Source organism: Impatiens glandulifera, chromosome 1 (genome assembly GCF_907164915.1).
Source record: "Impatiens glandulifera chromosome 1, dImpGla2.1, whole genome shotgun sequence".
NCBI classification, from domain to species: domain Eukaryota; kingdom Viridiplantae; phylum Streptophyta; class Magnoliopsida; order Ericales; family Balsaminaceae; genus Impatiens; species Impatiens glandulifera.
The window spans coordinates 24,222,837-24,235,538 of NC_061862.1; the positions used below are offsets into that span (position 1 = coordinate 24,222,837).

The 12,702-nt window shown below is 34.5% G+C and overlaps 1 protein-coding gene across 1 annotated transcript; it reads right to left on the reverse strand.

The window, feature by feature from the left end:
- Nucleotides 1–85: 85 nt before the first annotated feature.
- On the reverse strand, nucleotides 86–8,153 carry LOC124920893 (casein kinase 1-like protein 10). The gene is made up of 14 exons (XM_047461471.1): nucleotides 7,656–8,153; nucleotides 7,526–7,566; nucleotides 6,587–6,656; nucleotides 6,343–6,491; nucleotides 6,181–6,276; nucleotides 5,497–5,567; nucleotides 3,216–3,277; nucleotides 3,056–3,119; nucleotides 2,891–2,975; nucleotides 1,660–1,786; nucleotides 1,156–1,229; nucleotides 1,010–1,076; nucleotides 745–905; nucleotides 86–658 (listed from the first exon to the last, which is right to left on the reverse strand). The coding sequence occupies exons 1-14, from the start codon at nucleotides 7,732–7,734 to the stop codon at nucleotides 347–349; spliced, it is 1,458 nt and encodes a 485-aa protein (XP_047317427.1). The 5' UTR covers nucleotides 7,735–8,153; the 3' UTR covers nucleotides 86–346.
- Nucleotides 8,154–12,702: the final 4,549 nt, after the last annotated feature.

The window sequence follows — 12,702 nt, forward strand, 5'->3', positions numbered from 1 at the left end:
AAAGATCAATTTAGGTTAATATATATCTTTTCAACTTAACAGAAAAGAAAGAAAATTCCCCCTCAATAGACATGACTCTTTGATGACCGTGAAGAAATCAAATTCTTTTTTTTTTACATCTTTTATAAGCCATTGACGAAAGACACTGTCTTTTGTTTTGTTTTTGGAAAGAAGTGATAAAATTAGGGTACAAGGATGGGTGGGGGGGGATTTGGGGATAACAAAGATACATGACAGTATATATTAATTAATTAATATAGGGAGAAAAGTTGAGCCCCTTACAAAACAAACAAACAAACAAACAGGGTCCTAATAAAATGGTTTTTGTTTGTTTGATTGTTGTTGTTCACTTCCTCTTTCCTGTTCCAATGGTCAGAAGTTCAAAACTCCTAAAAGCATCATCTCGACTGCCTCTGGCAACTTCAGTTCGAACGAAAGAAGAAGATTTCGATTGGAAACCAGCAGGTTGGTTTTTCGGGTTTGTTGTGGTTGTGGTTGCTGTTGATGACAGGCGACCGCCAGTGCTGCCTAAAGCTAAACGGCTCGTTCTGTTTTCACTTGGTTCGCCGGATGAGCTTGGCCTGCTGCTGCTGGGCAACCCTAATCTCCTCGTGCTGCTGTTGTTTCTAGACGAACACCCTCTCTCTGAATCAATTTGCTGAAAAAAATTATAATAATTATTGCTTTGTCAAGAGAGATGTCTCAACAAACTTATAAATAAAATGTTATAAAAGAATGTCTCACCACTTCTTTTGATGAAGGCACGTCATTGGAAGATTTATATCGAGAATGATCATTACTAGTATTGTTATGCTGCCTTGAAGAAGAATGTTGTTCACCAGAAACATTCTTTCTAGTAAACACATCAACTGCACCACTAAGCCTTTCCCGAACTTTTTGTTTCCCTACAATCATATGATTTTCGAACAAACACAGAAGGAAGGAAGGAATCGAATTTTCAGCTACTGAGATGAAATTTCATAGCAAACTGATAAAAAAAGGAACTTACCAGGTGCCTTTTCAGCTCTATCTGCAGATGATCCGCCAGGGTGGTTCACTGGTAATTTTTCAGCTGGCTGTTGTCCAACATAAAAGAGCAATAATAAGCATTAGCCCATTTTATTCAGAAAATCTTTGAATAACTAACTAACTAACCCGTGTTCTGGAACTGGAGCTAATTTGAGGATATTTCAAAACTGTCCAGTCAAATACATAGTCGAACTGATAACCTGCAGCACAACAAACAACACAATTCCATCTCATGTATAACATTTATGAACAACAGCCAATGAATCCATCCTACACACCAATAATAAGTCAAAAGGAAATCTAAAAGACATCAACATGTTAGACAGAAATTGATTGGTGTCTTTTAAATAGAATTTTGACACTAAATATATATAACATTGAGGTTTGATCCAATAGCTTTTCGGGAAATTTCCAAACGAAAATCTTTCAATTTGTTTCAAGTAGGCATTTTGGTAGTGTAATGGTGCCAAATCACCTCTACTAATCTTGCCTTTTGTCATTGTTTTGGAAGAGAAAACATATACCAGATTTGTGTGATCTCATTGTCTAAGAATCTACCAAGGTTTCATTACATTTTATGGCTTGCAATAATAAAACAAGCACAAAATGAAGTACAAATAACAAGCTTACCTTCTCGAATAAATAGGTCTCGGAAGAGTCTCTTCAGGTACGAATAGTCTGGTTTGTCATCAAACCGTAGTGATCTACAATAGTGGAAGTATGATATAAACTCTGAGGGATAGGATTTGCAAAGAACCTGTGAGAGGAAAGACACAATTAAAGAGTTATTGAGTAGGAGAGTCCAAAAGAAACACAGTTTGAGAGGGATGAGAATTGAGTATTTTGGCAGAAAAATAAAGGATAAGAACGCTTTTAAAACTCTTTTACTGTTTCTTTTTTTCTTGACACTTTGTACTTCTCACTATGATCTCAATAGTCAATTTAAATATTACTACAATACCAAAATGCAATTGAATATAAGTTTCTATAACCAAAACCAAGAGATTACAAAAGATTTTTCAGAATATGACATAATATTTATATCAAAGGACATCTAGGCCTTGTTTGATCTATGGTTTCTTGAATAATCAAGTGGTTATTTCCAAATAACCTTGTTTAATCTATGGTTACTTGAATAATATGGTAGTTATTTCCAAATAACCTTGTTTGATGTAGTTATTCAAAATCAGATTATTTGGGGTTATTTCAAAAACATTAAGGGTATAGATATTTATTGGAGAAAAAATAAAATTAATAGAGGGTGTTTTGGTTGAAGATTTGAACGTTGTGATTGATGAGTGGATTGTTCAATGGATAGTAAGTCAATTGAAATTAATCTCAAATAGTGAGATAGTTATAATTACTTAATTTAGTTTGAAAATTCCGAATATGTTGAGGCAAATGTTTATTTTGCCTAAAGAAAACAATTATATCGTTTTCCTACTTTGGGACATTTTTATTGAAAGGATTATAAGTCACTTTTCTAAAAAAAGAAATTAATCTCAAATAACTCAAATAACCCACATTAAACAAGGCCCTAGTCACGCCAAATAAAATGTTATTCAGGAAGTATTATAAGGACTTGCTCGAATTGGTTATTTGGGTAAAAAGGCATTATGAGTGTAAATATATGTTGACTCTTTTTAAAGAATTATATATAAATGATGTGATTAACGAGGGAATAGATGATTTGATGTGTTATTGAGATTAAACACAAATAACCCAAACCAAACAAGGCCTTCGTTTTTCTTTCTAGATAGTTTTTCAAGTGTGTGAACAACTCTATTGTTGTTCACACATAAATATCCAGTGGAAGAAATACAGGAAAATTGCTACCAAATAATAAAGGAAATGAACAAACCTCAACTGGCGTAACCATTTTCTTTTCACTGATGTTGTCATACTTTTGTTTTTTGGTCCCTGCTTTTAGTCCCTGCCAAGGAAGGCTACAACAGGAAAATCTACAGTTAGCAATGAAAAGTCTAAGGAAATTAAAAGCAAAAAATAAGACATCGGAATTTTCCACCTTCCTCGGAGGAAATACATAAGCACGTAGCCTAGTGATTCCAAATCATCCCTCCTGCTTTGTTCTGCAATATCATAACACACAACAGTGATGAAACAACTAGGATGTGAGTTGAAATAAAATATCTACAAAAAAATAAAATTAAATTACGGTACCATACCAATTCCAAGATGCGTGTTCACACTAGCATATCGAGCTGTGCCGGTGAGGTTTTTATTTTCCCTGTCGATCAAATATTTGACAAGCACAGATTCAAACTGGGTGTGGAGTTAAAGAAATATACTTGAAGAATTTACAAGGTTAAGAAAATAAACTGAATGCTTATCCCATCACCAAGAAAAACATGACAAATGAAAGAAATATAAGAATGAGAAGGAAAATGAAATTGCCTAAATAACTTGGAATAGGAAACAAAAATGAGAAGCTGTCTTAGATATTAAGAGGTGAAAATGAATAACAAAATATTGAGATGATGAAGGAATGCTTTGAAAAAATTGTTGTATTGATTCTTGATAACTGGTATTGCAGCTAGTTGAAACAATATAGTGATCAACGACTCAATCCACCATTTTACTGCTAGTATGGCACTACACTTCCAGAAGAGAGATCTTATTTTAAAGGATATTGACAAGATTAGAAGAGAAAGCCAAGATGGAATTTACATGTACAAATGTTCAAAACCACGTTTTTTTATCCTCCATCGATTCAGACACTTTCAATTTCCATTCAGAACAACCTACCACATCTTGTGGCAACTGATTCTACATTTGTAGCCACAGAGATAGCAGGGATATAGAAATAGATGAAGATCTCGTCGATTCCACTGCAAATTCTATTCCATACGACTTCAATCAAGTCAGCGCTTTTGGTTACCAAAGTCATTTAGAGATGATGTGTCTCCCATTGACATGTCTTTTACCCCAATTCACGACTGGTACTTGGTCTTATTTTATTTTCAGTTTATTGTTGCTCTGCCACTAACCTACAAATGACATGGTGTTCTCTATCACTATTGGAGCATACAGCCCTTGGTTTGAGGCAACAATAGAGAATATGAGTTGTTAATGTTCCAGGCACAACAGTTCTCCATCGCAGACTGACATCTACCAAAAGAAAGATTGTAAGCCAATAAACAGTGTCTTTTGTTTAGTATACGATAGAGGAGTACCAAGAGAACGTGACACTGTTCAAATCCACCCAATCCTTAAGGGTGACAATGATTACATAAGGATGGAGTGTTTGGGAATGTAAATATGTAGGATTAGGGTTAGGTTAGGGCAAGGTAAATAATAAGCGACCGAGAATATAAATAGCTTAGAGATCTTATACTATGTTATGTTGAAAATTAAATGGAAGTCCCCTACTCTCTTATTTCTCATCTTAGGCTTAACCATTCTCTTCTCAACCCTAATTTTTCTCCAATTTCCCTAAATTAAATTGTGTTGTATGAGTACCTTAATGGTATGAATATGATAAAATTCAAGAATTTGGTATAAACAGATATCTACCACATTCTTATCTGATTGAAACATAATCTTTTAGTTGGTAACATATAATCACTGTTGAGTAAGTCTGATTAAAAATCAATCTATCTAGATTCCAAAGGAAGTATTGGATAACAAAATATCTCCTTCAAGACATCATGCCTTCTGTTTTTTCTTCACTTTCTGATCAATGCTGAGATTACATATTCTTGTGACTCCATAGATCAATTAGAACACTTCTTAATTTTGACGAAGAATTCATGCTTATGAACGTGGATATTGGCTATTAAGCGTATCATAGATGGCATGAATAAGCATATCATACTTCCAATAAAAAGTAGAGCCGGTTGAAGACTTATCTTATGCATAATCACACCTACCCATAATGTACCTCTAATAAGGAGGCTTATGTTGAAGATATCCGAAGGTCACATCAGGATTTTGAGACTCTTAGCCTTAAGAGCCCTTTGTTCAGTATTATTTGGATTCTTGGTTGTTCATTGTCTGGTTATTTCTTTTGATCTTCATTTTAGGTAGCTTTCATCCTTGGAGGTTCTTCAGCCTAGATTAGTGGTGAATGGTAATATCTTCCCTTTCTCATTTTCCCTTTTTCTTTTCAATTGAGCAGTTGCTTGTAATAATTGAAATCACAACATGCGATAACTCATAATAATACAAGCTTTAACTTTTGAAGAAAAAAACACTCCTAAGGTACAAGTTAAACATTTTTTCAGGCCTCGTGCTGCATTTTTTGGACTCACGTGTACAAATACTTCATTAATACATAGATTTCTTGTTTGGTTATAAACAGAAAATCTTATGTCAAAACCTAGTAAATGTTAAGCATCGATATACATCCAAACCATGAATAGCAATTATTGCACTTATGATAAGAAAACAATACTACGCAGCAATATTCAACAGCAAACTTCAAAAATTGGCCAAGAACTACAGTACCTGTATGGTATATGCTTATGTGTTTGAAGATCCCTAAACTTCTTTGCAAGACCAAAGTCAATAGCATACACCTACAAGTTGAAAATACATAAAATGACCAAGGTAATAGACAACTAAGCATTGTGAGGAAAGAATAACTTTGCCAAGGTTTTTGTGTATTCTTGAATTTGATCTAGTATATATATACATCACAAGCAAACACCTGTTGTTTCCATGTACAGAAGTACAAGGGACAAAAAGCAATATAAATTGGAAGTTAGTGACCTATCTATGAACAAAGACCCGTATACAATATGAACACCCCATGTTTGATCAAGAGAACATAATTATAGTGTGGATCTTAACAAAGGAGGAAACTTTCAGCAAATAAAAACAAAGGAGAAAACTTTTAGCAAAAAACATAAAGAAGCATGAAACCATCATAAGATGCATCTTTAACACCCATACAAACAACCAGAATACGCTATGAGATAAATATCACATGTAATCTTAATTGTTAAATGTTAAAATGCAGAGACACTATAAATGCCAAAATGCTTCAAGTCACACAATCACATGTAGAAAAAAAAAAGACTGAACACTTTCGACAAAGTAATCTAACTTAGGTCCCATACACCCAAACAAATTTTAAAAATAAAATAAAATTCAATTGAACTCCTATCAAAGCGCTCAGATACCACATACCTGATTTGCTTTGCGCCCTAACCCCATTAAAAAGTTGTCCGGTTTTATATCACGGTGTAGAAAGCCTCTTGAGTGCATATACTCAACTCTATTTATCTGCATTGATTATTAGAAGATTGGAAAGGCACAAAAAAATGCAACTCTAGCAAGCAGCATACTTACTAACTGATCTGCAAGCATTAGAACTGTTTTCAGAGTAAACTTCCGATTACAATAATTGAACAAGTCTTCTAAACTTGGTCCAAGAAGGTCTATGACCATAGCATTATGTTCTCCTTCAACCCCATACCATTTAAGGTGCGGAATGCCAGCTTCAATACAAAAGAAAAAACAAATATGACTTGCTAATCTCAGTCTTTATGCAGTCATAAGTCTAGTGAAGGAAAAAGGAAAGAACAAGGATTACTTGCGCCTTGAAGAAGCATGTACAGTTTTGATTCATAGTGAAGTTGAGGATGTCTCGTCTTAACCGATTCCTAATGAATCAAAGACTATAGTCAGATCAAAATAATCCTAAGAAAATGGTTGTAAAGAAAATCAAGCTCGTGAAAGAGCTTCCTGGAATGAAGTCCATCATGAACAGATTGAATAAAATGGAAATTTCAATCTCTATTAATAACATCCACAACCAATTAATACAAAACTATAACCATCTATTGCCTCAACTAATATGAACAACTGAGACAAACATTCATCAGAACTTAAGAGGTAAAATACAAACAGAACTTATCAAATAGTGACATCAAAGATATACTAAAATTTAATGTACAAGGACATAAAGATGCATGAATCGAAAATACACAATGTAGATTGCTTAGGCCTAGGAGAGGCACATAAGTAAATTGTTTAGCATACATACACTTTCCTTTTCAGTCAAAATTGATAAAAGATATATATATATATATATAGAAAGATACATTTTTCCCAGTAATTGATGATCTTCATGGCATGGTCTTGAGCTAGATCGATTTATAATTAACCTGATTATTGGCACTCCTACACCAAATCATGAAAGTAACCAGATATTCCTTTTTAATATGCACAACCAGATATTTGCTTATCATTTTATCCTTGGTTATATGAAACAAAACCTATACAATCCATACCTGAGTGCTATCCTAATTGCTTTGATTACAAATGACTAACCCAATCGATGGTTTTAGGTCAAATAAATTATCTTATACTGGTGCAGTCACAAAGATGGTGAATATGTGTTGGTAGGGTAAGGAGGAGATGGGAAGGGTTGAGTTCCTATAATCTCTGAATATGTTTACAAATATGATAGATAAATCTTTTACAGTGAAATAGCATTCTAGTATCTCCATCATAATGTATATACACATACCATCTTCACGGCTACCTCCTCCCCAGTTTGCACATTTACCGCTGGAAGAAAATTTAGGGGAAATTGTGAAAGTTAGTATTATGATAAAAAAAACGAAAAGGGCATTAGCAATTGTAAAGAAGCTACCTACCTATATAAAGCTCCCCAAAGGATCCGCTCCCAATCTTACGCCCAAGCTTAAATTTGCCAGCAATCATGACATGTTCCATGTTTAAACCCTAAAAAAAACTAGAAAGGGGGTCTTTTTCCTGAGATAAAAAAGATTGATTGAACCTGTAAATTAATTATATCTCCCTCAAATCCCAGGAAAACAGAACATTCCTCCTCCAAATTGCAACAGCCTCCAACCCTAAGCCTTTCCCCAGTTATGGTTCAAAGAGAAGCCTCGCGATATATAATCAGATTGTTCCCGATGGATGGATGGATCGAGAAGAATCGAGGGTGCATTGGCGAAGGGAATTAAAGCGCGAAAATGTTCAAGTGGATTAGAACCATAACTGATGATGCAAAATTGATCTGCAAAAGGGGGGAAAAAGAGGAGGAGGGTGGGAGAGAGCTGCGCAGGCAGACAGGGAGGGGAAATGTGAAATATTTGGTCAGAGGAAGAAGAGGAAAAAAGAATCTAAGGAGAAAACGAGAGATTAAGGGATGAAAAAAGATATAACCAAGAGACCAAACATACCACCAAGGAAACCAAAAACAACAACAACAACTGTCTTCAACAGATGGATGGATCAAAAAGACAACATTATTATTATTATTATTATTATTATTATTATTATTATTATTATTATTATTATTATTATTATTATTATTATTATTATTTCACCTAAAACTTTTTATTTTTCTATTAATATAACTTATGTAATTTAATATATCATTTAATACAATGAGTTACGATAAATACAACAAATGTTTAGCAAAAGTAAGGCCACGAATCTTACGTGGCCTTGCCAGCTAGGAGAGAGAAAAAGCAAAAAAAAAAAAAAAATTATTTCTACATTTTGCATATCCTCTTTCACTAATAGTGTTTCATATTTCTGCATTTCTTTCTCTCTCTGAAACGTATCCGGCATCATTTATTTCTCTTCTCCGGCTGCATTTATTTCTCTTCTCCGACTGCATTTATTTCTTTTCTCCGGCTACATTTACTTCTCCATGGTATCTTTTTAAGGATCTTTATTATTATTTTTTATAGATCTAGGGTTTAGATTTTACAGATCTAGGGTTTATATTTTACAGATCTAGGTTTACATTTTACAGATGTATTTATGGATTTATTTCAGAACTGTTTGAACTTTTAGGAAACCGAAACACCGAACTTGAACAACCCAGTAGATGAAGAACTTAACCTGAACAAATCTATCCCTGTTGAACCCGAAAGGTACCCGATTGCCCAATTGGTATAAAAAATGTAAATTTCAATGTGTCAAAATGTCCCGAAACCTACCATTTCTGGACCTAAAGAGGGTTGTTTAGGGACCCTAAAGGGTCATTTCGGGTCCCGAAATGGGTAGTTTCGGGATAAAAAAATATCCTTCCTTGTCCTGAAATGGTTGGTTTCGGGACAAAAATGTTGTGTTCAGGACAAAAAATGATGTGTTTCGGGACCTGAAATAGGTGGTTTCGGGACCCTTTCTTGTCCCGAAATGGGTGGTTTTGGGACCCTTTCTTGTCCCGAAATGAGTGGTTTCGGGACCCTTTCTTGTCCCGAAACCATTTCAGGACAAAAATTGTTGTGTTTAGGGACCCAAAATAGGTGGTTTCGGGACCCGAAAGGGTGGTTTCAGGACCTGAAAGGGTAGTTTCGAGACCTGAAAGTGTGGTTTAAGGACTTTTTCTTACGGTTGCACTTAATTTTTGCAGTCACATTCCCATTGTTGGAATGACATTTTCCTCCGAAGAACAACTTCTTGAATTCTACACATCATATGCCCATTTAACTAGATTCGGCATTACCAAGTTAGGGAGCAAAAATGTAAGTGGTAAGAGGAAATACTTCAGCGTTGGTTGTGCCAAGAGTTTTATGAAAGAATCGAAGGCCAAAAATAAGTTTCATCAGCCTAGACCAATAACGAAGACAGATTGTAAAGCAAAGATTAATGTTGTTGTTCGAAATGAAGGGGAATATGTGATAACAAGTATTTCTCTTGAGCACAACCATACATTAAGCCCTAAGAGAATACGTCATGTTATATCCTACAAAGTAATTGACGGAATGTAAAGAGAAGATTGGATACAAACGATGAAGCTGGAATAACTGTGGCCAAAACATTTCAATCACTTGTAGTTGAAGCTGAAGGGTATGAAAACATGTCTTTCGATGAGAGGACATGTAGAAATTACGTTACAGAAGCACGAAGGTTGATGTTAAGGAGTGAGGATGCTGAAGCACTCACTAATTATTTCTTAAGAATGCAAACCAGGAACTCAAACTTCTTCTACCTTATTGATTTGGACGAGGAATCCCGAATTAAAAACGTGTTTTGGACAGATGGTAGGTGCAGGGCTGCCTTTGAAAATTTTCATGATGTTATCTCTTTCGATACAACATATTTGACAAATTGCTATGACATGCCTTTCGCTCCGTTTGTTGGTGTTAATCATCATGGTCAATCCATTTTGCTTGGATGTAGGTTATTGTCAAGTGAAGATTCAAATTCTTTCACTTGGTTTTTTAGAATTTGGTTGGAATGTATGGATGATAGACCTCCAAATGCCATAATCACAGACCAATGTCGATCCATGGCGATTACAATTGAGAAGGTATTTCCTAAAACTCATCATCGATTTTGTTTGTGGCATATAATGAAGAAACTTCCTATAAAACTTGAAAGTCATACTGAATACCATCTAATAAAGAAGATGCTGAAAAACATAGTATACAATTCCATAAATATTCAACAATGCGAAGAGGATTGGAATAGACTAATTGAAGATTATCAGTTTGAAGATAATGTTTGGTTAAAATCTTTGTATTTAGAAAGATCTAAATGGATACCTGTTTATGTCAAATGACAATTTTGGGTCGGGATGTCAACATCTCAATGGAGTGAAAGTATGAACGCCTTCTTTGATGACTATGTGCAGTCCAAAACATCCCTCAAACAATTCGTCGAGCAATATGATAGGGCTCTGTTGAGAAATATCGAGAGAGAAAAGAAATTGGATTTCCAATCGTTTAATTCTTTGATACCAACTGTCAGTGGATTTGCCTTTGAAAGGCAATACCAAACCTTCTACACTCTAGATATATTTAGATTGGTTCAAAAAGAAGTTAGAGGTTTGATGTTGTGCGACATCTCAGTCATTGAAGAGGAAATGTCAGTTTGTATATTTAGAGTTGAGGAAATCATTTTGGGGGTTAATGGAGAACATGTAAGAGATGTTTCTTATAAAGTATATTACACCAAAAAGGATTGCAATGTGAAATGTCAATGTCGATTGTTTGAGTTCAGAGGTATTTTGTGTAGGCATATCATGGCTGTGTTGAAAAAAATAAGGGTGAATGAGGTACCAATGTATTATATAATGGACCGGTGACGTAAAGATATTAAGCGTGGGTATTAAAATATCACAAGCATTTATGATTCAGATATGTCTGTGGAAGAAAAAAACGTCACAATAGTCTAACTCGATTGATGCAAGAGGTTCAACAAGTTGGAGTAAAATCTGAAGTCAATTGTTCTTTTTGGATGAACGAAATAAAAGACTTAATGGAACAGTTTATGTCACTTAATCATAGAAGCAATGAAACATCTAAAGACTAAAGCACAGAAGCATCTCCATCTCCATTTCAATCTCCCGCTACATCCATTTTGATACACTCTCCTAACAAAGTTAGAAGTCGAGGACGACCACCAACAAAGAGAAAACAATCTTTAATTAAAAAAATCCCCAAAACTTCGAGATCAAAAAAGAAGGGAAATACGGCCACAACATCTACAGTTTTGGATTCAACACAACAACAACAACAATGGAATGATCCACTTTCAACTCAATTATCATTCACATCACTTTTGTCCTCTCAAGTATATGTCGAAGATAATGCGTGTGGGGATAACATTCAACGAAGATAGTAACTTATTTGAACATGTTGTTGTCACTTCGAATATTTTACATTTTTATCATATCTTTAACAAAGATAGTACTTATTTGATCATGTTGTTGTCACTTATTTGATCATGTTGTTGTCACTTATCTTTAACCATCGATTTCGGGTCCCGAAACCATCGTTTCGGGACAAGAAACCACCATTTCGGAACAAGAAACCACCATTTCGGGTCCCGAAACCATCGATTTCGGGTCCCGAAACGACCATTTCGGGTCCCGAAATCACCATTGGTTTCAGGACCCGAAATTGATGGTTTCGGAACCCGAAATTGTGGTTTCTTTTCCTGAAATGGGTTGTTTCTTGTCCTGAAATGAATTGTTTCTTGTCCCAAAATGTTGTGTTTATAATTGATTATAATTGAAGACTAGAAAATAATTAAATATAATTGAAGACAAGAAAATAATTGAATAAAATGTACTAAATTAATTAAGAGAAATGTACTAAATTAATTAAGAGACCTCCTTATTTATATACAACTTATACGTTTCAGGACAATCTTCTTTTAAAATGTTGACAAAATTATTTAAGATGTTCTTCAGATTTTGGTTTAAATTTGAACGGATGATCATTGTAGTGTATTTGACTCGCAAAGCTTCAAGCATTCCCTTTGCCTACAAAAAATGATAATCCAGCGGTTATTAAAGATTTGTAAAACAAATAAAATGTGAAAATATGTAACTTACATTTTTTATGGTTATACCACAATCCCAATTTGCATCGCCCATGTAAGTATGAATATGTCCCATGCAGTATATTGCGCAATCCGTTTTATTTGAACTATCTTGCCAAGGTAATTTCAAAACATTGACCGGGAATTGGGCAATTTGGGTTGCGATCTCTTGGTCGATAGTATTGAAGTACTCCACAACGTTTTGTACCTGTTTTACCAAAGAAGTTAATAAACACTTTAACATACATTATGTGTAAAAAACACTTCAACATTATCAGTTTCCGAGTTATGACATATTTATGTTCCCATGCTATATCTGGGTCTAGTGGGAGGTTGTCGAGGACTTCAATTACTTTCTTTGCAATGTTGATGACAACAACATAATAATGACTT

Bases quoted from the DNA above. Each gene is read 5' to 3' on its own strand.
- LOC124920893 (XM_047461471.1), bottom strand. From the start codon at position 7,734: ATGGAACATGTCATGATTGCTGGCAAATTTAAGCTTGGGCGTAAGATT. The intron at 7,567-7,655 runs GTAGGTAGCTTC...ATTTTCTTCCAG, and splicing joins CTTTGGGGAGCTTTATATAG to CGGTAAATGTGCAAACTGGG. The intron at 1,230-1,659 runs GTAAGCTTGTTA...GTTGTGCTGCAG, and splicing joins AGACCTATTTATTCGAGAAG to GTTATCAGTTCGACTATGTA.